Source organism: Pimephales promelas, chromosome 12, assembly GCF_988280905.1.
Source record: "Pimephales promelas chromosome 12, fPimPro1.hap1.1, whole genome shotgun sequence".
In the NCBI taxonomy this organism is placed as follows: Eukaryota; Metazoa; Chordata; class Actinopteri; order Cypriniformes; family Leuciscidae; genus Pimephales; species Pimephales promelas.
This window is the reverse complement of record NC_142780.1, coordinates 23948674-23971084: the sequence shown is the minus strand read 5'-3', so window position 1 is coordinate 23971084 and position 22411 is coordinate 23948674. Positions and strand designations below refer to the sequence as shown.

The 22411-nt window shown below is 37.4% G+C and overlaps 2 protein-coding genes across 15 annotated transcripts in view; both read left to right on the top strand.

The window, feature by feature from the left end:
- The window catches only part of ptk2ab (protein tyrosine kinase 2ab), a 63118-nt gene extending 52266 nt beyond the window's left edge, over positions 1–10852 (top strand). For all 12 annotated transcript variants that reach the window (XM_089117775.1, XM_089117777.1, XM_089117772.1 and 9 more), the window contains 9 exons: positions 219–305; positions 522–668; positions 1875–1988; positions 4320–4382; positions 5883–5922; positions 6393–6496; positions 8030–8185; positions 9894–9974; positions 10056–10852. In XM_089117775.1, the coding sequence (XP_088973901.1) occupies positions 219–305; positions 522–668; positions 1875–1988; positions 4320–4382; positions 5883–5922; positions 6393–6496; positions 8030–8185; positions 9894–9974; positions 10056–10268 (1005 nt within the window). In that variant the 3' untranslated portion in view covers positions 10269–10852. The remainder of the gene's footprint in view (positions 1–218; positions 306–521; positions 669–1874; positions 1989–4319; positions 4383–5882; positions 5923–6392; positions 6497–8029; positions 8186–9893; positions 9975–10055) is intronic.
- Positions 10853–12264: 1412 nt separating this feature from the next.
- ldlrad4b (low density lipoprotein receptor class A domain containing 4b) overlaps positions 12265–22411 on the top strand; it is a 52020-nt gene continuing 41873 nt past the window's right edge. Inside the window, exon 1 of one of the 3 annotated variants that reach the window (XM_089117765.1) lies at positions 12265–12437. The gene's annotated coding sequence lies outside the window, so the exon portion shown is untranslated. Of the gene's footprint in view, positions 12438–12634; positions 12812–22411 lie in introns of those variants that run through there. The other 2 variants (XM_039680161.2, XM_089117764.1) reach the window with 2 other exon arrangements.

The window sequence follows — 22411 nt, the reverse complement described above, 5'->3', positions numbered from 1 at the left end:
ACTACAATAACATAACACATGCATTTTGTTAACGTTTTAACTAACCGCTTGCATTTTATGTTTGACTGTTTTCATTTTGTCCCTTCAACAGCCTGAAATCTTCATCCACACAAAATGCGCAAGAATTGGTGGACTGATTTTAACAGCATCTCCTAACCTTAACCTGACTGGTCAAGATGTGCTTGTACGTTAACATAGCTGTGTGTGTGTGTTTACAGCCCAGTCGACCTGGTTATCCAAGTCCCCGTTCCAGTGAAGGGTTCTACCCGAGTCCTCAGCACGTTGGCCAGCACAATCATTACCAGGTACAAAACCAAGGGGTGAATTTACTAAGAATGATATGATTTGAGTTGGTTCAGACTACTAGATTGTGGCGGATGCATTAGAGAGTTGAATTATAGTGTATCAAGCGTAGCCTTTTAGCAATGAAATACTGAGTTGTGCTACTGTTTGAAAATGAACCCCGCAATGTTTATAAAGAAATAAAGGTTTGCTTTGCATGTGCATTTGGCATGATGTAGATGGCAGGGCACTCTGGGTCACACGGCTTGCTGCCCGTACCTGGTGTGATGTACCCTCCTCAGGCAGCAGGGACTGGACTTGATCACCACGACAGCTGGAACCATCGCAGAACTCCTCAGGATCACATGTGGAACCCCAGCATGGAGGTTAGATTCAAAACCGAATGAGCTGCCAACATAAACACCATTTTAGGCATCGAGACGCTTCCAATATGAAGACAGTTTTAAAGGGATAGTTCACTTTGAAATTGATTTTTGATATGTTTTAGCTTACCTCAAGGGGATCCAAGATGTAGGTGTCTTTGTTTCCACAGCATTTTCAATTTTGACATTTTTTGGTCAAACCGTTGTTGTCTGTCAGTCATACACTGGAGGTGAAGGGGGTCCTCAATCGGTTCACCTCAAAGAGCATGCACAGAGAAGTCAAAATTAAACATGATTCAATGACTCGTGCATGTAAGTACACATTGATGGCCTAAGACACGAAACGAGCGGTTTGTGTGAGAAAAATAACAGTATTTATATCGTTTCGGTCTGCGCATGCGCTGGAAATGATCGCTTGCGCGCCTATGTCACTCTTTGTTTATACAGAGATTTCGGAAGTTTTACCTTTCACTAAACATATTTGAATATACGGTAAACCGCAATGGAAGACGATTTCGGTATATCTAAATGTGTTTAGTAAAAGTTAAAACTTCCGAAATCTCCGTGTAAATATTGAGTGACGTCACACGCAAGCGATCACTTCCGGCGTAACATTGAACTGATTCAGTTCGTTTCAGTTGGACATTGAACAACTGATTCAGATCACTTGATTCAGATCACTACACAAGGTAAAAACGACTCGTTTCGTGTCTAAGGCCATCAATGTGTACTTACATTTACGAGTCATTAAATCATGTTTAATTTTGACTTCTCTGTGCATGCTTTTTGGTGGACCCCCTTTGCCTCCAGTGTATGACTGATAGACAACAACGGTTTGACTGAAAAATGTCAAAATTGAAAATACTAAGGAAACAATGACACCTACATCTTGGATGCCCTTGAGGTAAGCTAAAACATATCAAAAATGTATTTCAAAGTGAACTATCCCTTTAAACATTTACAAACAAATGTTTAAGACCTTTTAAGGTGACTTATTTTGGCCAAATTCGAAGGTTGCACAGAGTGTCCTTCATAAATGAGGAAAATTGCATTGAAATATTATGTGAAACTCAGATTCCTATTGAAATGATTGGATTTTGTTTTGCAAAACGTCGTCAAGCAGTGGTAAATGTGATAAAGCACATACTTTAACAAGTGCCGGTCTGGTTTTAGCTGTTAGCTTTTGTTCATGAGATGTGTGCTTTTCAGGATGGTGTGGCTCTGCGCTGTGGTCTGTCTCAGCTGATGGAGGAGCAGTTGTTACTGCAGCAGCAGCAGATGGAGGACGATCAGCGCTGGTTAGAGCAGGAGGAGAGACTACTGGTACTGATCCCACTCACATGTATCTGCTCATCTTATTCCCTTTTCCCTCTCCTCTCTCCCCCTGTTTAGCTGTGTTACATGGGTGTTAGTTTTCACTTCTTCCTAAAAGCATTTTACTAGTGAATCATCATGATGTTTATTTATAGCTGCAGCAATGGTATGATATTCCAAACAGTCATTTTCATGTTTGTTTGAGAATAAGTGTGTCCACCAATTGCGGTTTCCTGCGCTATTTATTTGTAAACGGTTGAGATTGAGCCTCATAATTTCACAACCTCAGCTTTGCTGTAAGGTTTTTTTTTGTTGCATTTTTTGCATTTGCATTCTTGAAGAATTACAGAAAGTATATGAATGCGAATGTTATTGTTGCAGTAAAATGTGTGTATACTGTTTGTAGGTTTTTATCCGCACAAGTTTGTCTGCGAATATTTGTGTGCGTTTGTGGTATGGCAAGTTTTGGCTTTCAGTCTCCGTCATTTGTATCTTCACTGTGTCATTATGTTCAGTCTGTCTCACAGAAAAAACTCTCATAGCTTCCTGTACCAACTAAAAAGGGCATTCAGAGCCCCACCACAGCAAACAACATTCATTCTTCTGCTCAAACTATTACTTTTCCTCACAAACAACTTCTTTTGAAATGAAATGTCAGCTCTTTAAAGGATTAGTTCAGCGTAAAAAGTATTTGTTCAGCCTCGCGTTTTTCTAAACACATAAGATGTTCTATCAATAGAACGCAAAATGAACTATTTTGAAGAATCATGCTGTTCTTTTCCATATGGAAAACATTGCCTGTGTGATTTGTTCGTTTTATTCCAAATCTTTTCAAGTCAAGTGATAGAATTGTGTGATGAGCAAATAAACATTTTATATTTATCACCAATCTTCCACTCCAGTGACTGAATCATCGAGTCAAAAAGTTTGAGCTCAAGAACTGAATCATTCCAGTTTGGGAACGAAGCACTCAGAATTAATTAGTCTATTAAAAATAACTGGATCAAAAGTATGATTTGTTCATGAATCTGGCTAATTTGTAATTCTCTGAAGCAGTGTTTCTCAAATAACCAGGTCTGTGAATTGTTAGATTATTAGTCAATAAATATTATTTTATATAGTGCATATATGAGACCCATTATGATAATGTTCAATTTTTTTTATTTGAAATGTGAAAAAAGCCTTGTGTTCCACCATTAGCAAATAATGACAGTTTTACACATAAATAAGTAATAATAATAATATGTTTTTCATTAAAAAGGTTACACTCTTACAGTGTTTGACTCTTACAGCCAATGCGTGACCTTTTTTCAAAAAGCTTAGGATGGTTAAAAACTATTCGCATGCCCGTTAAAGTTTTGATGCTGTGAGTGGGGCATGAGTTTTTTTTTATCCCGGGCCGTTTGATACAGGTGCCGTTTTCAGGCATTCCTCAGTAATGAAAGGTTTTGTTGGCACCGAGGCATGAGATGGGTAAACTCAACTTGACCTGCCTCTGCTGAAAGTTAAATTACTGATCACAGGAAGTTTTCATCTCTTCACAGATGTTATACGTGAATGTCTGTGCATGAGGAATAATAGGAGGGAAAGAGAGAAAACACTGAGCTTGGGAATGAGAGAGAGGAGGAGTAGTTGAGCAGAAAAGGGCTTGGCTTCGTTGAGTTGAGGCTCGTCGACTGTGAGTGAGTCAGTGTGTGCGTTTAATATGTCTCACATTCAGGAGACGAGTCACTCTACACACACACTCTGACTTATCCCACACACACACACACACGCTTGCTTAATGGAGATCCACTCTGTGCTCTGCTCCATGCTTAAGAAACGCCAGAGAGAAACACTCACAGGAACAGACAGGAAGATGCAGGTCTTTAAATCCTGCTTCGGAAAACTGGTACGGTAAACTTGGAAAAATCGTAAGATTTTACAGTTTTAATTTCCTCTTTAAGGCATCTTGAACTGTCATGGACTTGTTGTCAGAGTGCTGTAACTGAGTCTGATTCATTTGATTAATGGATGCTTTGTCGTTGTCATTTTAAGGAGTAGGAACAGACATATGGTTTGTGAGCAATACTTATGACGTGATTTATATGATTGAACATGTGAGACATTTGTGGGATTACACTTAATAACTGAATAGTAAACATGAAATGTGTTCTTATTGGCTATTAATGTGCCGTGCCATGCAGAAATGTCATTTTCATTGTGGATTTGCTGTACTTCTCGCTGGAATCTTGTGTCGTTCCATGTCAGGACATGGTGTGAAGAAGCACAGGACATGAATTTGTTGAATGAGGTGTCAAATTTGACCTTCTTTCTCCTCTGTGTGTGTGTGTATGGCAGAAGCCTGATGGGAGAAGTTCCAGAGGAAGCATTGACCGTGATGATGGAAGCCTTCAGGGACCAGTGAGTTTCTTCATTTTCTTTCTTTTTATTGAAATACTCTACTGTTTGAAAGTTTGAGGTCAGTAAAGTCATTTTTTTTTTTTTTTTTGCAAATAAATATTAATAGTTTTAATCAGCAAGGGTGAATTAAACAAGAATGGTTTGCTATTGAACTTTTTATTCATCGAATCAGCTTATTAGAATGATTTCTGTAGAGTCATGTGAATGAAGAATCGATATTGAAATAGTCTAATACTTTGTAACTGTAATAACATTTTACACTGATTTTACTGTATTTGTAATCAAATAACTGCAGCCTTGGTGAGCATAAGAAAAAACAAATCTGAACCCAAGCTTTTGAGTGATAGTGTAAATCTTTAAAACATAATGAAATGTAATGTAATGCAAGTTCATTTAAAGTTAAAGGGATTGTTCATTAAACGCATTAACCCTTTTCTTTGCATGCATGAATACAAAATGTAAAACATACATAGGTCATATAGCCATATCTCTCAGGCAGGAGTTAATGCGAGAGTTAATCATCTGATCAGATCATGTTAAATATAGTGGTGTTCCCGCTCATGGACATCTGCCGTAAATTATTTTGTTTATGGGTGTCAACTCACTCGCTGTGGGGGAATTCTGTACATGCACAGGAATTTCACTTAAATTGTTTTCAGTGGGGGACTGTATGTGAATATTATGTAACTCTATGATCTACAACTGTGTACATTACACATTTTAGGTAACATAATCATAAACATACGTTTTAGATTACTTTTTTGACAGATTGTAACAAGTAAAATCTCATTTATAATTTTTTTTTTTTTCAGTTTTAAAGATTTGAGACAAACTGTATGTCTACTGTATGTCACTGATCAGATACATTTTTTGACATTAATTATGTGACATTTTCTACAGTCCTAGTCTTGGTTCTTTAGGTTTGAGACAAACTTGAGGTGTTCATGCAGCTTAAGAACTGAGACATATTTATAGACATTTTTGGTCTCCATTGAGATTAATTTCATTTTTGTTTTTTGTTTTTTAAATTTGAAGGGGCTGAAGTGCCTATCATAGCTGGATATCTATCAAAAATAAATTCATTGGGATAAATGGGAGACCAAGCACAAGGGCCCTTTTGTGAGGAAACATGTAGCAGTGGACACTCGAGAAACCCAATCTGCTCTGCCCTCCCACTTCTGATGTTAATATAGAACTACCACAGATGTTTACTAGTTTTTAAATGTTTCATGTGTGGCATGATGTGGATCTAGAAGAGCAGAACTCTAGATTCAGCTGCTCTAGAGTTTGTTTGTCTTCTGCAGTGGTTTTGAATGTCTATCCCGTCCCATTGGGCTGTCCTTTTTGATTCTCTGTGGTCTTGGCAGATGTGTGTGTGTGTGTTGGCATGCCAGGCATTCGGGCTGTTCCCCACCCAGACCACAACAACACACATGGCACAGTCTGTCTTGGCTCCTGCATATTTTTAACTGTTGTAACTGTTTTTTGTTTTGTTTGCAGACTGGAAACCAGCACATCTATCAACCTATAGGGAAAGCAGGTATGTTGTATGCCAGTTCTGTTTCATGTAATACGTTAAGTTATTTGATTTATTCCTGTGATGGCAAAGCTGAATTTCCAGCAGTCTTCATGGTGAAGAAATCATTTTAGTATGCTGATTTGGTGCTCAAGAAACATTTCTTATCAATGCTGAAAATAGTTTTATGAATTGAATGTTCAGAAGAACAGCATTTATTTGAAATAGAAATCTGTAAAATGATAAATGTCTTTACAGTCACTTTTGATCAAAATAATTATGAAATAAAAGTTCATTTATTTCAAAGTGAAAAACAATCACTTCTGCTGTAATGTACATATTTTGCCAAGTGTTTTTGAGTGCAGATGTTTTATAAATGGCAATGGATTTGTATGAAAATGTAAATCTGGTCCACTTGGTCCATCTGATGTTATTGCTTTTCAATGCTGCACTGCAGATTGAGTTCAAGGATAACCGTTTCTTGTTGTCCACAGAGCACGCAGCTCCTCCTAAAAAGCCTCCTCGGCCCGGAGCTCCCAGCCACCCAGCGGGAGTCTCCGGACTCAACCCCACAGAGAGCTACAATGAAGGCGTGAAGGTACTACCAGCGAGAAACTCGTGCTTGTGGAACTTTACAGTAATCCCTGCTTGCTGTTTTTTAAGCACAAAGTTCGAAATTCCACCAAACACACACTGGGACACTGGGAGGCTGGTAAGATTAGCATCTGTACTTGCGGGACGCCTTCAGGAGCAGTTAGCATGCCAACAGATGCTGTTTGCCAAGCCTCATTAAAATCATCCTCATTCCTGAAAACCCCCTTCACATACACACGCACACAATTGCTCTGCGGGGTCTCTCATAAAAAGATCCCTGCACAGTTTCCATTCCAGCGCGTTTTCCTGATGCTGTTGGTCAGCGTGCAGGGGGTCTCACAAGCAACAGCGCAAATCCAATGCGGCATGGAAAATGTAATTAGAAACAATGCACGTATAATTGCAATCTGTTTTTCCAGGTTTACCTATGGGTGTGTTTGGTTGGGAAAAAAAAATGGATTTAAGGTCCCGTAATAACACTCTAGTCTAGTGTTGATTTTGGGTTTAAACAGCAAGAATATTGAAAGGCTCATCTTGTGTTCTTTTTAAATAGCTAATAGGGTTTAGTTGTTCCACAATCAGGATGTAGCCCACTTGTTTTTGCTAGTCAGAGGCAAAACTTCTCATTTGATTGGACAAAACATTTGAAGTAGATGGTTTGTCAATTATATTAACAAGGCAGTGAATTTTACATTTCTATATTTGCTAAAAATGTAGACCCAAAACTGCAATTTTACATTTTTTTATCTTGTCTTTAAATGTAAAAGTTGTTATATTACTTCACAGCACTAAACACTCCTAACGTTGTCATGAGGTTGGGTAAAAAAACAAAACAGAATGGTTCAATAACTCCAAGCTGTTTTCTCTTTCTTTCGTTGCAGCATGTATTTGTAAAGTGATATTTATTAATCTTTCTTTTTTTTTTTTTCTCTCTGCACACTTTTCTCTTGCTCTGTGCCTCTGCCCTTCCTCTGTTGCACTGTTTTTGCACTGGTAGCCCTGGAGGGTAAGACCACCTGTAGACCCAGTGTTATGTTTCTGTCTGTGTTTATTCCCCCTTTAACCAGTTGCTATGTCATTACTCAACCATATCATTTCCAATCATAACTTAATTATCCACTAAACTGAAGTATAGATCACTATGCATGTCCTTTGCTTTTTTAAATAAGCTGTGATTTTAATAATGTGCTTGTTGTGCAATCTAGTCTAGTGGAGGGTTTTGATCATTCTTGTGGGATGGGTGCACAGTTTATTGTCCCTGATCTCTCTATATTTTAGATGGGGGAACTTTTTCTATTCATTCTTTTTGTTGTCTTATGATATTTTGTATTAAAATTGTAGGTGGAGTTTGGTCTCCAGTAGTTGCTTATCTATTGCCATCTAGTGTCAACCATAACACATTTCATTATCACTTATGCCCAGTAACAAGAATTGAATAACACATCCTTCATCTAAAATCCTTTGTTTATGTGCTTAATGAAATAATCTTCATTAATGCATAATTTTAAAAACATGTTACTTTTGTATTTGTCATTAGATTCAGCCTCAGGAGATCAACCCACCCCCAACAGCGAACTTAGATCGGTCCAACGATAAGGTCTATGAAAACGTGACCGGGCTGGTGAAGGCCGTGATTGAGATGTCCAGTAAAATCCAGCCAGCTCCCCCTGAAGAATACGTACCCATGGTGAAGGTATGACATAACCTAAGAAATATACTAGATATCTGTACTTTAGGGTCACTTAATACGTCATTTGTTGTCCAGAGAGATTATCCTAAAAGTTATTTCACCTTAAACTCGCCCTCAGGTCGTTTTAAACATGTATTTCAATGGAACACACACACAAAAAAACAGGCATCTATAGTGCAATTAATTTCCTCGCAACCACTATTGTTATTGATTACTAAAACTAGAACTTGTTATTTTTGGTGATTTAAATAAAGCTGAAATAAATATGGAACAGCCCTCAAACCGTATTCACTTTATATAGCCCTTAATCCTGTAATTTTGGACAAACGTGGGCACAGAGGACTCAGGTGTGATCCTAATTTTTATTTATTAAAAATGTTATATCACTGTCTTCGATAAAGTTTTGTCTATCCATTTATGGTGTTTTTTTATTTATTAACTTTAAAAAGTGCCATATTTTCTATGCAAATTATGCTTATTTTTATGTTTTATTTTATTTATTTTATTTTAACTGCATTAAAATATCATTCCAATAAGTTCTTAGAGCTAAAACCTAAAGATGAAGTGACTGTTATTTTGGCTTATTTTAGAATGCTTTAAATTACAGTTTTTCCCATTCATTTCTATAGGTGCCCATTTTTGACCCAAATACAAGATTAAGGAGTTTTTTTTTTCACCCACTTAACATTGTAGAATTGAGTCAAAAAAAATTAAATAAATGTGTGTGTTCAGGAGGCAAACTTAGGAAAAGTAGCCAAGTCTTTTTTTAAAATAAATCAAAACTATTTTGCCCACATTTGTTCAGAATACAGTTTTAGAGATAAAGCTAAAATAAAAATATAAGATAAAACACTTTTAAGTGCCTCTATTATGCTTGTTTGGAATATTACCTTTCATGTAGTGTGTTGTATGTCTGTTTGTGAATGCAACTGATCTGCAAATTTTTAAAGATCAAAATGCATGACAAATGTCATGAAAAATTCTTACTTCCGGCAAGAACATACGTAGGTTTGTATCACTGGCTTTTCATTGGCATGTCCATGTACATCATCTACTTTGAGCCGCTCTCAAACATTGTAGTTGTTACTGATGCCTGGAAGAGTTTGGTTCTTCTTGTTGACATTTCGAAAAGATGCTGTTTTATGAGCTATGAAAGCAGATCCACGTTGCATGCACTTCCGATGGACGAGGACCCGTGTTCAATTTGCTATGGTAAAACCGACACTGTCGTTGCTGTTCGTTTCACTATGTATGCAAGTGCTGAGGAAGCCTCTAGAGCAGGAATTCAGATATGGCAATGGCCGTTTCGTTTCCAACATCACAATCGACCAATCACGACAGACTGGGCCATCTGAACAATCAAAGCAGAGAAGGCTCTCAAAAAGGAAGGGTTTAACTTTAGAGAGATTGACTCTTTATTCAACCCTTTCAGACACTGAGTGCAGTGTTCGAAACTGTGTTTTCTGACCTTGGATGCATGTAAACCTGTTGTAAGAGACTGGAAACTTTAAAATGGCATAATAGAGGCACTTTAAACTACAATTTGAAATGTTGCCTTGGCAACTAACTGAAATGCTAAAATGAACTGAACTGAAAAATAAAATAAAGCTAAAAACGGGTTTAAATGCAACATGAGCTTTAAATAACAGCAAAATGTTAGTAGATCATTTTTGTACTTTCAACATTCTCACCATGGAAATGTGTGTTTCAGGAAGTAGGATTGGCACTGAGAACACTGCTGGCCACTGTGGATGAGACGATACCATTATTACCAGCTCACACGCACAGAGAGGTAAACTCACAAAAAATACTCTCATTCTCAATGTTCTTCCTGCCAGCTCAGCTAACTGTCACTCCCATTCCTCGTCTTCAGATCGAAATGGCTCAGAAGCTTCTAAATTCAGACCTGGCTGAGCTGATAAATAAGATGAAGTTGGCCCAGCAGTACGTGATGACCAGCCTGCAGCAGGACTACAAGAAACAGATGCTAACAGCTGCGCACGCACTGGCCGTAGATGCCAAGAACCTGCTGGATGTGATTGACCAGGCCAGGCTGAAGATGTTGGGACAGGCACGGCCGCATTAGCCCTAGCGAAAGGACACGATGATGCATGTGACGCCCCGAGAAACACACCAGCACAGACTTGTACACTAATGGAGTCTCATGGGCCCCCCTACACTACTCACTGACCCTCACGTTAAGCTGCACGGTAGATCACGGGTACCCCGAGGAGGGCTCCGGATTTATTTAACAGACGAGCTGGACCGGATTGGAGTCATGACGAGATTGGGGCCGGTGACTGGATGCTGAGAGGGTGATTCTGAATCTGGGGGGGCCGCTTTGAGCTTCAAACGTCTCTGGAGGAAAAGAGACACTCTTACACTGTACCTAGTATATCTGTGTTTCATTGACAAGCCCGAGCTCCACAGCCAGACCACACAAATCTAGATTCCGCTCTAGTTCTGGTTGTAGAATCATAGAAGTTGAGCTGTTTCTAAGACTCTGTTTTGCACAGTAGAACTTGAGTTGGGACTGCATACGCAAAACGAGTCTGGTTTTGCATTGCAGACTCTCACGCTTCTCCCTAGGACTGAGAGGGAGAGTGTTGTATATTTGGGCCTTGTGCCACCTAGAGGTAAAATAAAGCTATGACTGAATTAAAATATGAATGTTGGAGTCATGTTTCCTTGTTTGACCCTGTGAAATCACTTGATTTTTGATCACTTTTTTTTTTACGCATATAGTTGGCCCCACTGATGCTGCCGAAAGGGCCCCTTTTCTGCTTAGGGCCCTTAGAATCATCCTTATCTCCCTTCCACCACCCCCCTCCTGTGTGTATTTATATATGTAATATATATATATGTATATGTGTGTGTGTGTGTGTGTGTGTGCCCACAGGAAAATATTTATTCTATCTATCACATTTTTTTACAACATGCAATAAAGCCTTCAATCAAAATACACTTATCAATGGCTAAGGAAGCCAGTGTTGTTATAGTAATTTAAATAAAGTTTAAATGCACAAAAAAACTAGTCTTGAAATTAGTGATGTAGCTTTAAAATTAAGTTAATTTGAAGTACTAAAATTAAACTGAAACTGAAATGCAAACCAGAGTTATAATTTTATTTATATATTTTATCTTTAATTTTATATTAATCTATTTAAATAATATACATTTAATGAAAAATTCGGGGTAAGTAAGATTTTTTTTTTTTAAAAAAATTAATACTTGTATTCGGCAATATAAAAAAAATGACAAATTCATGTAAATGAATCTAAAAAAAAACGATAAAAACATGCAATTACTAAAGTTAAAATGAAACTGAAAATAGAAAAAAGGGTCATGCAAAAATAAACATTTATATATAAACATAAGCAAATATAAATGTAAATATAAACAATTATATTGGTATACAAATAATACTAAAACTACACTCAAAAATGGAAACTGAATATCTGGTTAAATCAGTAGGAATAAAATCATATCACCTTGCATCAACCATCTTAATAATAATACAAAATCCTTATTTGTCTAGTTTTTATTTTGAATCTTTTAAGAAAATAGAAATTCTGTTTGTGTTTTAAAAATAGAGATGATTTTTTTCATTTATTCAACGAATAGATAAGTGGCTTTAACCCCAAAACATATTACGTTAATTCCAGTAGGGGGCGATATATAAATATATTCAATATCACTGCTGCTTTTCAGGCTTCAACATGAGATAATATCTTTATGTAAGTCGGGCGTGCAAAAAAAAAAAAAACATCATAGGAAAATTAATTATAACTGAGATTAATACTGAGCATAAAGCGGTTTCATTTTACAGTATGGTAGAAAATGTATTGTTTAACTTCAAACTAAAATCACCCCCAATCTAATATTAAGCTAATTTACCAAAACTCACATTTAAATTAGTAATTAAAAAAAGTGGTGCAAAGCTCTCGATACAATCAATGAAATGAGTTTGTATTTAATTTTATTTATTTTTTTACCGAAACTCTTATTTTAAAAACCGGTATTGCGAGCTTGAGTTGAGTCTCTTATTTTGAAAAACGCCCTCTCCGCCTGTCCTCCATCAGTGCTCGTGTGTTCCTGCCGCTAGCTTCACTCTCCACTGTGCGCCTGATTATTTTTACGCCGTCGAGTCTGGCGGTGAAATCCAGGTCATCTCCGCTGGATCAGCAGCCAGCACGGCTCAGCCTTCTGCTCTCCGCGGACTCATAGTGCCATTTCCTGATTCCTCTTTGCAGAGGTAAGGAGCTAATATTCTCCTCGTATATGTTTGGTTTTGTGCAGATGGCATCAGATGGGTGCGTAATGGTGCCAGCTGTGCCAGTGGCCCCGCGGATATAGAGAGAGGAGCTCAGCGGGTTTAGACCGGGGTACAAAAAGTTGCTGGGACCCTCTGACTTCATATGCAGCCAGACAACTACAAGCCAATAATCAGGCCGGTGCGCTAGACTGTCATATTTCTGTACTCCGCTAGACCAAATAATTTATCGGAGATATATTAGAGAGAAGTGGTCGTGCGTTTTACGGAGAACACAGCCGGTTGCTTCAACGGGACCCTGCATGTAACCCAGTTCTTCATCCAGACATAATAGGGCTCATTTTGGCCCAGACAGCGTGAGCTATCTTCTTAATTCTGCCATAATAAGCTAATTCTCAAATGCTATGATTATATGATACATTTAGTTTGTGTTATTATTATTATTAAAAATAGGCTACATTACATTAAAAAACATAATAATACCAAAGATAATTGAACTTATATTTACAAGTAGTTTTTCTTTATTCATTTTAATTGGTTTGTATACTTTTTTTTGCAGTTTATTTATATATTTTTAGTATTACATGGCTACTTAATTTAATACATGGGCATGAAATTTAGATATTTTGTTAAAATGTTTTTTTTTTTTTGTATTGTAGTTTAGATAAAAAATAGTACTTAATATTTATATGCTATTGTACTAATTGTATTATTTGCTATTACATTTTTAAGGATAAAACTACAAGTTATAATAACATTATAAGCATTATAAAAAAAAAAAGATATATGAGATGGAAGTAGCAGTTATGGAATCATCCAATCAGAATTTTTTTCCAGTAATGAAAAATATATTATAAACGTTTCCTGGCTCACAATGTTTTTTCTTTCAGTGGTGATAATAATAATTTATTCATTTAATGTTCAGTAGTTATGGCTGCTTGTCTTGCACTTGATGGATAGAATTTTCTGTCAGACTCTCATTTAATATCACATTTGCTCACTTGAAGCTTTGAGATTTACTTACTTTTGAGCTCCAGAAAGATTGAGAATCTGTGTATCATGTGAAATGTTAAAATGATCTCTTAGTAATGTCAGCGGTGTCCAAAGCGGTTAACATCCCATTATCCAAGCTTTATTAATTGCTTGTTAATATTTTCTGCATTTGAGACCAAGAGGGGAACTGTGAGAGTGTTTGTGCCCTCTCGTCTGTCTGCCTGCCTGCCTGCCTGTGTGTGTGTGTGTGTGTGTGTCTGTCAGCTGACCCTGTCCAGACTTGGACTGAGTGTGCTGCCAGTGGCTGTCGTGACTAGTGTTCAGCCCAGTTTTAGACTCCACTCTCTGTGTCCTTTCCTGTGCGCTGCAGGTTCTGGCCCAGTTGAGAGACACAGACATGATTGTGTCATACGCTGCCAGAGTCCAACAGAGCGTTTATTGTTGCTTGAAGGCATCTGACGTTTACTTCTCTTCTAACTTCTTGTCTGTGGCATTCAGTCTTTGACTCCATGTCCTGTTTGTCTCAAGGGGTCGTTGCCTCATGTTCATTCTGTATTTATGAATGTGAGCCGTTCCTCTGCGTTACCCCTGAATGACGTTTATCGACACAGAAGGACACTTTCCACTCCTGAAAAATGAGCTCGTGTCCCAGCTGTGATGTCATCCGCTCCAGGCAGACAGCGAGGTGTGTCAGAGTGTCGGCTGATGGATCTGCCGTGGCATTGGGCCAAGTGTAACAGTGAGTCGTGGAGGCGCGTGGAGCTCAGGGACTGAAGAATGATAAATCGGTCCAAAGCGTGAGAGAAGCTTAACGGGACTCGCGGTGCATCGGCACCTGTCTGCCTGCACAAAATGCACTCTGTTGGCCACGGGTAACAAGTACCCCAGCGAGCTTGCTGAGAGTGACCATAACAGGGCCATAACCAAAAAAAAAATTTTTTTTTTTTTAGTCCTTTAATTTAATTTAGTTTAGTTTTTTTTTTTTTTTTTTTTACATTTTATTCTTACAAAAAAAAAAATTAAAATTAAGTTACATTTTCACAATTTTTACATTTTATTTATTTTTACATTATTCTTCAAGTTAATAATGTTTTACATTTAAAATAATTATATAATTTATTATTTTATAATTACAAAACTATTTAATATTAAAACGATTTAATGTCATTTTAGATTAAATGTCACTGTAAAAATTTTTTTGCAAGATTTGTAATCACAGCATTTTTTCTTTTGTCAAATCAACTTAATTTATTTAGTTCAGATAACTTATTGTTTTAATAATGCAGCCAGGCTACTTAATTTTTTAAGTTAAACCAACAATATTTGTTACAGTATTATATTTTATTCTATATTATTGTAAAGACTATTTGAATATATATTTTTTTAATATTGTTAACAACCATTTTTCATACTTTACATTAGAATGTTGTGATACTCAAATTGATGTATTACTGGACTTTTTTGTGTTTTATTTTTTCGCCAGGAATGCTCATATTTATTTTCTTGCGTGCGTAGAGGTTTGAGTATATTTTAGTGGTAAAGCACAGTAAATGGAGCATTATCCTGTTGATGTGTGAGTGATTTGAGGCTGAGAGCTGGGACAGCAGCCCACTCCAGACCGGAACACTCACTGCTTGTGGGAAGAAAGCTTCCTGTCTCGCTGAGAGCCGTCTGTCTGACGCGGAGTCATCGTACGCCAAGCTTCCTGTCTTGCTGCGAACCACATCATCTGGCCTCTGGCACTGAAACGTCAGGTGGCATAAGGGCTTAGGGTAGGGGCCGCGCACGCTGAACCGGGATCAGCTGTTGTTCTGCAAACCCTGCTGTCTGTCATTATCTGACACGCTGCAGAACTGGACTCGGATCAGTGCAAGGAGGAACACCCAGGAGGATCTTAAAATTACTTGCACCCCCTCAGAACATACTTCGACTGGAGAGGAGACCACGCAGCCAAAAAGAGCGGCCCTCGGGCAGCGATCACAGTCAGACACTTATGGATCCATCCATGGAAAAGGTCACTATGTGTTCCCTACTTAGTTTCCATTGTAATAAAATAAACCAATGTTATTTTGCATAAGTCGGCGCAGTACATGTCTGTGTTTTAGTAGCAAATCCTCTGAATGTCTAGCTGATTTTTTTTTTTTTGGATTCAGACAGACGGCCTCTCGTAGTCCTGAGACCGATCCTTATGGATGATCCCAGAACAGAGACATATGGCAAAGATGGTCCAATAGGGCTGGGGTCCCTGGTTGGCATCCTGTGGTGTGGGACAGATTAAGGCATGCTGGGGTATGAGGGGAACTGCAGTCCTGGCGGAGCAGAGATAAAGACACTAACTACCGCTCAGCTTGTGTCATTGCAAGAGCTTAATTGGTCTTTTTTACTTTATTTTTGGACCTTTTTTTATAGCAGCAGACTATATCCGCAGTTTGCCCCCTAGTGGCAGTTGCAGTGAACTTATTGACCATGGTGTGCTTGATGCAGTGACGACTTTTTCCCTGCCAGCCCAGTTTTGTCTTTGCAAAAGTAGGATTTAACGTAGACGTAAACGTAGACTATAAACAGTATTCTGCGTTTCTTTATTTAAAAAAAAAATTCTCTGAAAGTTTGAGTTAGAATATTTTGCAAGAGTGGTGCGTCATCATAAACACAATGAGGCTGTAAAAGCAGACTAGTAGGTGAGTTTTCCTGAAGTTTAACGTCCCGTTAACCTTCTCAAAAAGTAGTTGGTAGTTCTCATTTCTCACATAATCATCCTTTTATTTTTAATGCCTCCGAAGTTCAAGTCTGATCCGAAGAACTTCTGTGTCTTTATTGGAAATGAATTATTTCTGGTCTGTGTCGTTACAAATCGCCATCTCTCAGAACTCTAGTTTCCATCAAAAATGACAACACAACTGCTCTCTGGAAAATTAGGCTCCTTTTGACATATTTGATAACTGTAGTTTGATCAGTTGGAAATGTTTTTGTAGTCAGAAAAAAACAACAACAGGCAAGCAGTTGTGATTTATGGTCAATCTTTGCATGGCATCGCTGTTATTATTTAGTACTTTGTGTTTGTCTTGTATGTGCCTATATTTAACATTTTAATGGAGATTGAGATTTGAGTGGGAATAGACACCCATTGATGCTGTGGGGGTTCGAGTCCTGTCACTGTCTATCTCTAATGCTTCAAAGCTGATCTCTGTTCTGATACAGGACACTGCAGCACTCTGCACCAAGCTCTCTCTCTCTCTCTCTCTCTCTCTCTCTCTCTCTCTCTCTCTCTTGCACTGCAGCTTGACTTTGACATCAGCTCTTCTAGAGGACATTGCATACACAAACTTTTAGGCCTCTAATTATTTACAGCATCTTTAGTTGTCCAAATCACCCTTCACAGATCTGGAAGAAGGTGATCCGTCATATTAACCAAACAAGTCAGACAGCGCTGCTGTAAATCTCATTTTGAGGAAATTAAGATCAAATAGTGTCAATCAAACATTTTGACTATAATAAACTGCCATTCAAAACTTTATATTTAAAGGGGTCATAAACTGGCTTTTTAAATTTTTTTATATTGTTGTCTGAGGTCAACTTCTGACGTTCGCTTGGTACTTTAAAAAACATCAAAATTAATAAGTAATAAGCTATTTTCTACCCTAGTTTTGAGCCCAGCTCAAAAACGCCCGGTTTTTATGGGCGTCTCGCATTGAAGACTTAAACGCCCACTGCTGTGAGTGGATAACAGATTTGCATATTATAATGAGTTTCACTCTCGACCCAGTTTGTCATCAGGAGGTAGGCGTGTAATGCGCGAATCGGTGGGTGGGGCTAAACCGGCCGTGTTGAAGTAGGCGTCGATCTTCTTCTGGGGGGTGGTGTTTTATCCTCTGACGTCATAGTTCCCCACTTTGAAAAACGAGTTATTTGCTGAGCCTGGTGTCAATAAAAGCTTTTATTGGACTAACAATGACTTTCAGTTCTGAAACTTACAGGATATTCTTATAATATGATAGCCTCTTAGATGTCAAAAGGTCAAGGAAAATTTGATTTCTCACTTCATCACCCCTTTAAACAAAAACAAAGACAGTAATATTGTGAAATATTATTGTAATTAAAGATTAATGTTTTCTATTTTAATGTATTTAAAAAATTTTGCAGAATTACTCCAGTCTTATGTGTCACATGATCCTTTAGAAAGCATTCTAATATGCTGATTTCTTGATCAAGAAACATTTCTTGTTATTATCTATGTTGAAAACAGTTGTGATGCTTAATATGTTGGAAACCATACTGCGTATTATTTCAGGATTCTTTGATTAAAGGGTTAGTTCACCCAAAAATGAAAATTAAGTCATTAATTACTCACCCCCATGCTGTACCAACCCTGTAAGACCTTCGTTCGTCTTCGGAACACAAATGAAGATATTTTTGATTAAATTTGAGAGCTGTATAACTACCACATTGGCTCCTAAGGGACTGCCTCTTGACGGCCCAAAAAGTCAATGAAGAAAATGTTTAAATATCCCAAGTGACTACCGTGGCTCAACTATATGTTTATCAAGCGACGCGAATACTTTTTGTGCGAAAAAACAAACAAAAATAACGAGTTTATTCGACTATTTTTTTCTTCCTTGTAGGCCAGAACGAGACTTCCTTATAGATTTCCACGACGCATGCGCGAGAACTGCGATCTGAAGTAGTGTAAGCTGTGTACGCAGATCGCAAATCTCGCGCATGCGTCGTGGAAATCTATAAGGAAGTCTCTAATGAAGTCATTTTCTTCATTGACTTTTTGGGCCGTCAAGAGGCAGTCCCTTAGGAGCCAATGTGGTAGTTATACAGCTCTCAAATTTAATCAAAAATATCTTCATTTGTGTTCCGAAGACGAACGAAGGTCTTACGGGGTTGGTACAGCATGGGGGTGAGTAATTAATGACTTAATTTTCATTTTTGGGTGAACTAACCCTTTAAAGGGAGTTCACCCAAAAATGAACTCTTGTCATTGTTGTTCCAAGCCTGTATGAGATTCTTTCTTCTGCTGAACACAAAAGAAGATATTTTAAAGAATGTTGGTAATCAAACAGTAGCCATTGACTTTCATTGACTTCCAACTGTCTAGTTACCAACATTCTTTAAAATATCTTCTTTTGTGTTTAACAGGAAATTAAATTTTTTGGGTGAATGAGTATCCCTTTAATAGAAAGTTCAAAAGAACAGCATTTGTTTGACAGAAATATTTTATAACAATGTAAAAGTCTCTACTGTCACAATTTAATGCAACCTTGCTGAATACAATTATTAATTAAAATTTGTGTAGCTCTTTAAAAGCATCCTCTTGAGTAAAACAGCTCTATACTTAAAGCACATTAGAAAGAAAACCCTGAACCCAGATGCAACCTGTTTTACAGAATATAGTAGTTTTTTGTTGCACATAACCCATATTTCTCAAGCACCCAGAATACAGAAGCCATCTAGCAACCATCCATAACTATATACCAATGCCCTTGCAACCCATCACATTTAATAACTAAATAAATCTAAAATCTAGCATGGTTTTGTTTTGACTTAAATGTACATTACATGTTACAAATACATGGCATCAAAACATAAGTATGTTGTGCCCTAATTTTGGTAACATCATTGTAAGAAACATATCAACAGATTTAGGCTACTCAATATTGGAATGGATGGTATGACGAACCCCTGGAGAACAAGTGTCTGGTTTGAGCTCATGCTAGACTTGACCTCGCTGACCTCTGCGGTGTGCACCGCTGCAGAATGCAGTCGAGCAGCAGAGGTCTGGCCGTCTAGACACTGTGGGCGGAGTCGCAGAGGGCTGTCGATTGATTGGCTGAGAGGAGAGATCCTGAAACTGATTAGACGTTCGCTTCAAAGGCTCTTGTTTGTTTGTGGTCTGCGTTTCAGTTTTGCTTGTGTCTGTGTGTCTGTGTGTGTGTGACTTTCTGAACAATACAGGAGGACAGATTGATTTAGTCTTTTCCACCCACATGGCTCCAAATGTAATTGATTTTTATTTGCCTTATCTTCATGTAGCGCCTCACCTTCGTCCTTTAAATAACATATTATGCAGTTGTCAATGTAAGGTCTGGCCTGATCAATAAAGCCATTAATTAGTTTTCAGATCACTTTGGTGCATTATATTAAAGGGTAATCACTTTTTGGGTGCTGAAAGGAAGTCATCTCAGTCACTGTTGCTAAGGCAACCAAAATCTCTAGCATATTGCATAAAACAGACTTTAATACATCCCACATTTTGTCTTGTTGGCAATGCAGGATTGAAAAATAAACTGTTCTTTAAGAGAGGTGGGCCGAAATATACAAGAGGTTGGATTAGCCTGTCACTCAAGTTACTGATAAGGGCGAACAAGACCCAAAAACATAGTGATGACAATAAAGTAAAAAAGACTGTCAGAAGAAAGGTGAGTGCAGGTACTGCAGTACAGAAAAATGATAGACTGTCAAAACAACATGCAGTGCAGTCAGGCATATTTTCTGAATTCATGCTGTTGTATCTAGTTTCTTTACACAGGCCAGTGCGTGTTTGCCATACAGTGTGTGTTTCCTCCTTTACTTACTCTCCTTTCACTTCATTACTTTTTCTGTCTGTTTATATATAGTTTAGAGTTTCTTATTTATAGTGTCATTTTTTTATAGCCGTGTAGTAGACTTCAGTTAAAAACTACACTGTTACTCAATCTACAGCACGAAACATTGTGACCAACAGTGTAGTCTGATTCCCAAATGAATGACTCTTTTGAATCGGTTCTTTTTAGTGAATTAAAAACACACTGCAGCACAACCAGACCCTGTGTGCTTTTGGTTCGCACAAGAGTGATTGGCCAATTCCCAAACAGATGTCTCTTATTGGTTCTTTTTTTTTTCAGGAATTGTGAAAATACATAGTTTACAACTATCTGTTACACTTAAATCAATGAAGTGTTGTTATGTTGACTTTACTTAATTTTATTATGTCAAGGGCTTGCATGAAATACATTTCTCTAAATCCAAAGACGAGTGTGCTTATTTTTTGTAAATTAGTTGTACTGATATTTTATAAGTCATTTCAGATTAATTACATTCAAAATTTAACTTAAGTATTTTGAGTTGAATTTACTACTTTTTTTCAAGAATCAACCCGTGAATCTCAACAGTGGTGACAATTATAAATCATGTAGGAGCGCATTCTAGGTTCCACCAATCAAACTCATTCATAGCTCCCATCATGCATAGCTTTTATTAATAATAAAAAATAAGTAGGATTAAATAACACATTCAAATCAGTGAAATTAACCAGATAAAAACGTAATATTTATAAGGGGTCAGAATCATTTTTTTTCAGTGTAACTGGTTTTCATGTCACAACGTCTAAGAGATGCATAGTGATTGTCAGTAGTATTTTATAAAAATAAATGAATCAAATGTGTTCAAACATTATTTTTTGTTTTATTACTGTTGTTTAATCTTTAGTTCGACTAAATCTATGCTGCCTTTTAGAAATTCTGAAAATTCTTTAAAAAAATCTGTGCAAATGTTTGTTTGTTTTTTCATCAGAACCAAATTATTTGATACAGTTATTTATACGGTAGTAAGAACAATGAAATTGACTGAATAGTGGGGTTGTCCCCAATAGATAACTAAAAACGTTAGTCGTCGGGAAGAGGCTCAGTCGATCAAAATTGTATTAGTTGTTAGTCGCAAAAAAAAAAACTACAGGAAGTAGCGACGTCACAGTTCGTGAGGGAAAGATAATTAACGGGTGCTTGTGGTAAATGCGCCGGCGTGATTCCTTACATTTTGTTTCCTGATAACAGCAGATATGAGTTAAAAACCACCATCTTTTTTAGTCATACAGATAATACATCACTCTCTAAAGGCGCATCCACACTTGTGGCAAGTCAGCATCGTCAACTTCATCTTTGCAGAAGACTATGACCCAGAAAACACCAGTTTATTAAAAAATAATTAATTTTCCCTTTGCTATTATTTCCCACACAATCATAATCATTACTTTTGCATGCACTTGAGCGCGGAATAGTCTACAGGCTTATATTTTATCTATATCTATTAAATAAAGCCTCATTATGGTTTAGTGTTAATATAATATTTGCGATTTGCCACTAATGGTTTAAATGAGTCAGGAGCAGCCCTACTAAATAGTGAAATGTGTTATGTTTAAGAATGTAATTACATGTGAAATGTTTTAAATTCTCTCACAAGGGGTTGTAATGTTGTTGACAAAAAAGGTTGAGGACCCCTGTCCCCTGCTCTAGTTCTTTCTGATGTGCTTTGTTCTGTCTCCTGTCAGCCACATTGAGTCTCAGTTGGGCAGCACTAAAACTGAAACATGACTTACACACACACACACACACCTATAAACTGACTAACCCAGACAGCTGAGTCATCATTTGTTAACCTGCAGATCCTGGTTGTCAGGTCAACTTAGGACCCATGCAGGAAAAGGGTTAATCTGTCTGATTAGCGGCAGACATTAATAAGGCGGTCTTTCACTTTGCCTGAACCATCTGTTGTTATGGACGTTTTATGGACTCTACATGTAAGAGAATAAATGATTTCCTTGTCCATGTACACTGAAAAAAAAAATCACTCTAAAATTGGTTGTAAATTTCAAAGAAACAGCAAGAAACACATTGAATTAAACATGAAATTTTGAAGTAGAATATTGTAAATAATATTTTGTGGTAAAATGTACCCCAATAATCTTCTATTCGCTACTTTGAAAAATCATTTTACAGTGTACTGAATGGGATAATTTACTTTGAACTTGTCATTATTGCAAAGCAAACCCCTTTTTGATAATAAAAAACCCCACTCTTTCTTGCCTGGGTCTTGATCATTATGTTGGGGTTTATTTTGCTACAGACTGACAGGCAAAGGTAGCAGCTATTAGTCATTTTACTAAGGTTAATAACATGGGCTGTCATGATGTTGAGTCTGGCTGG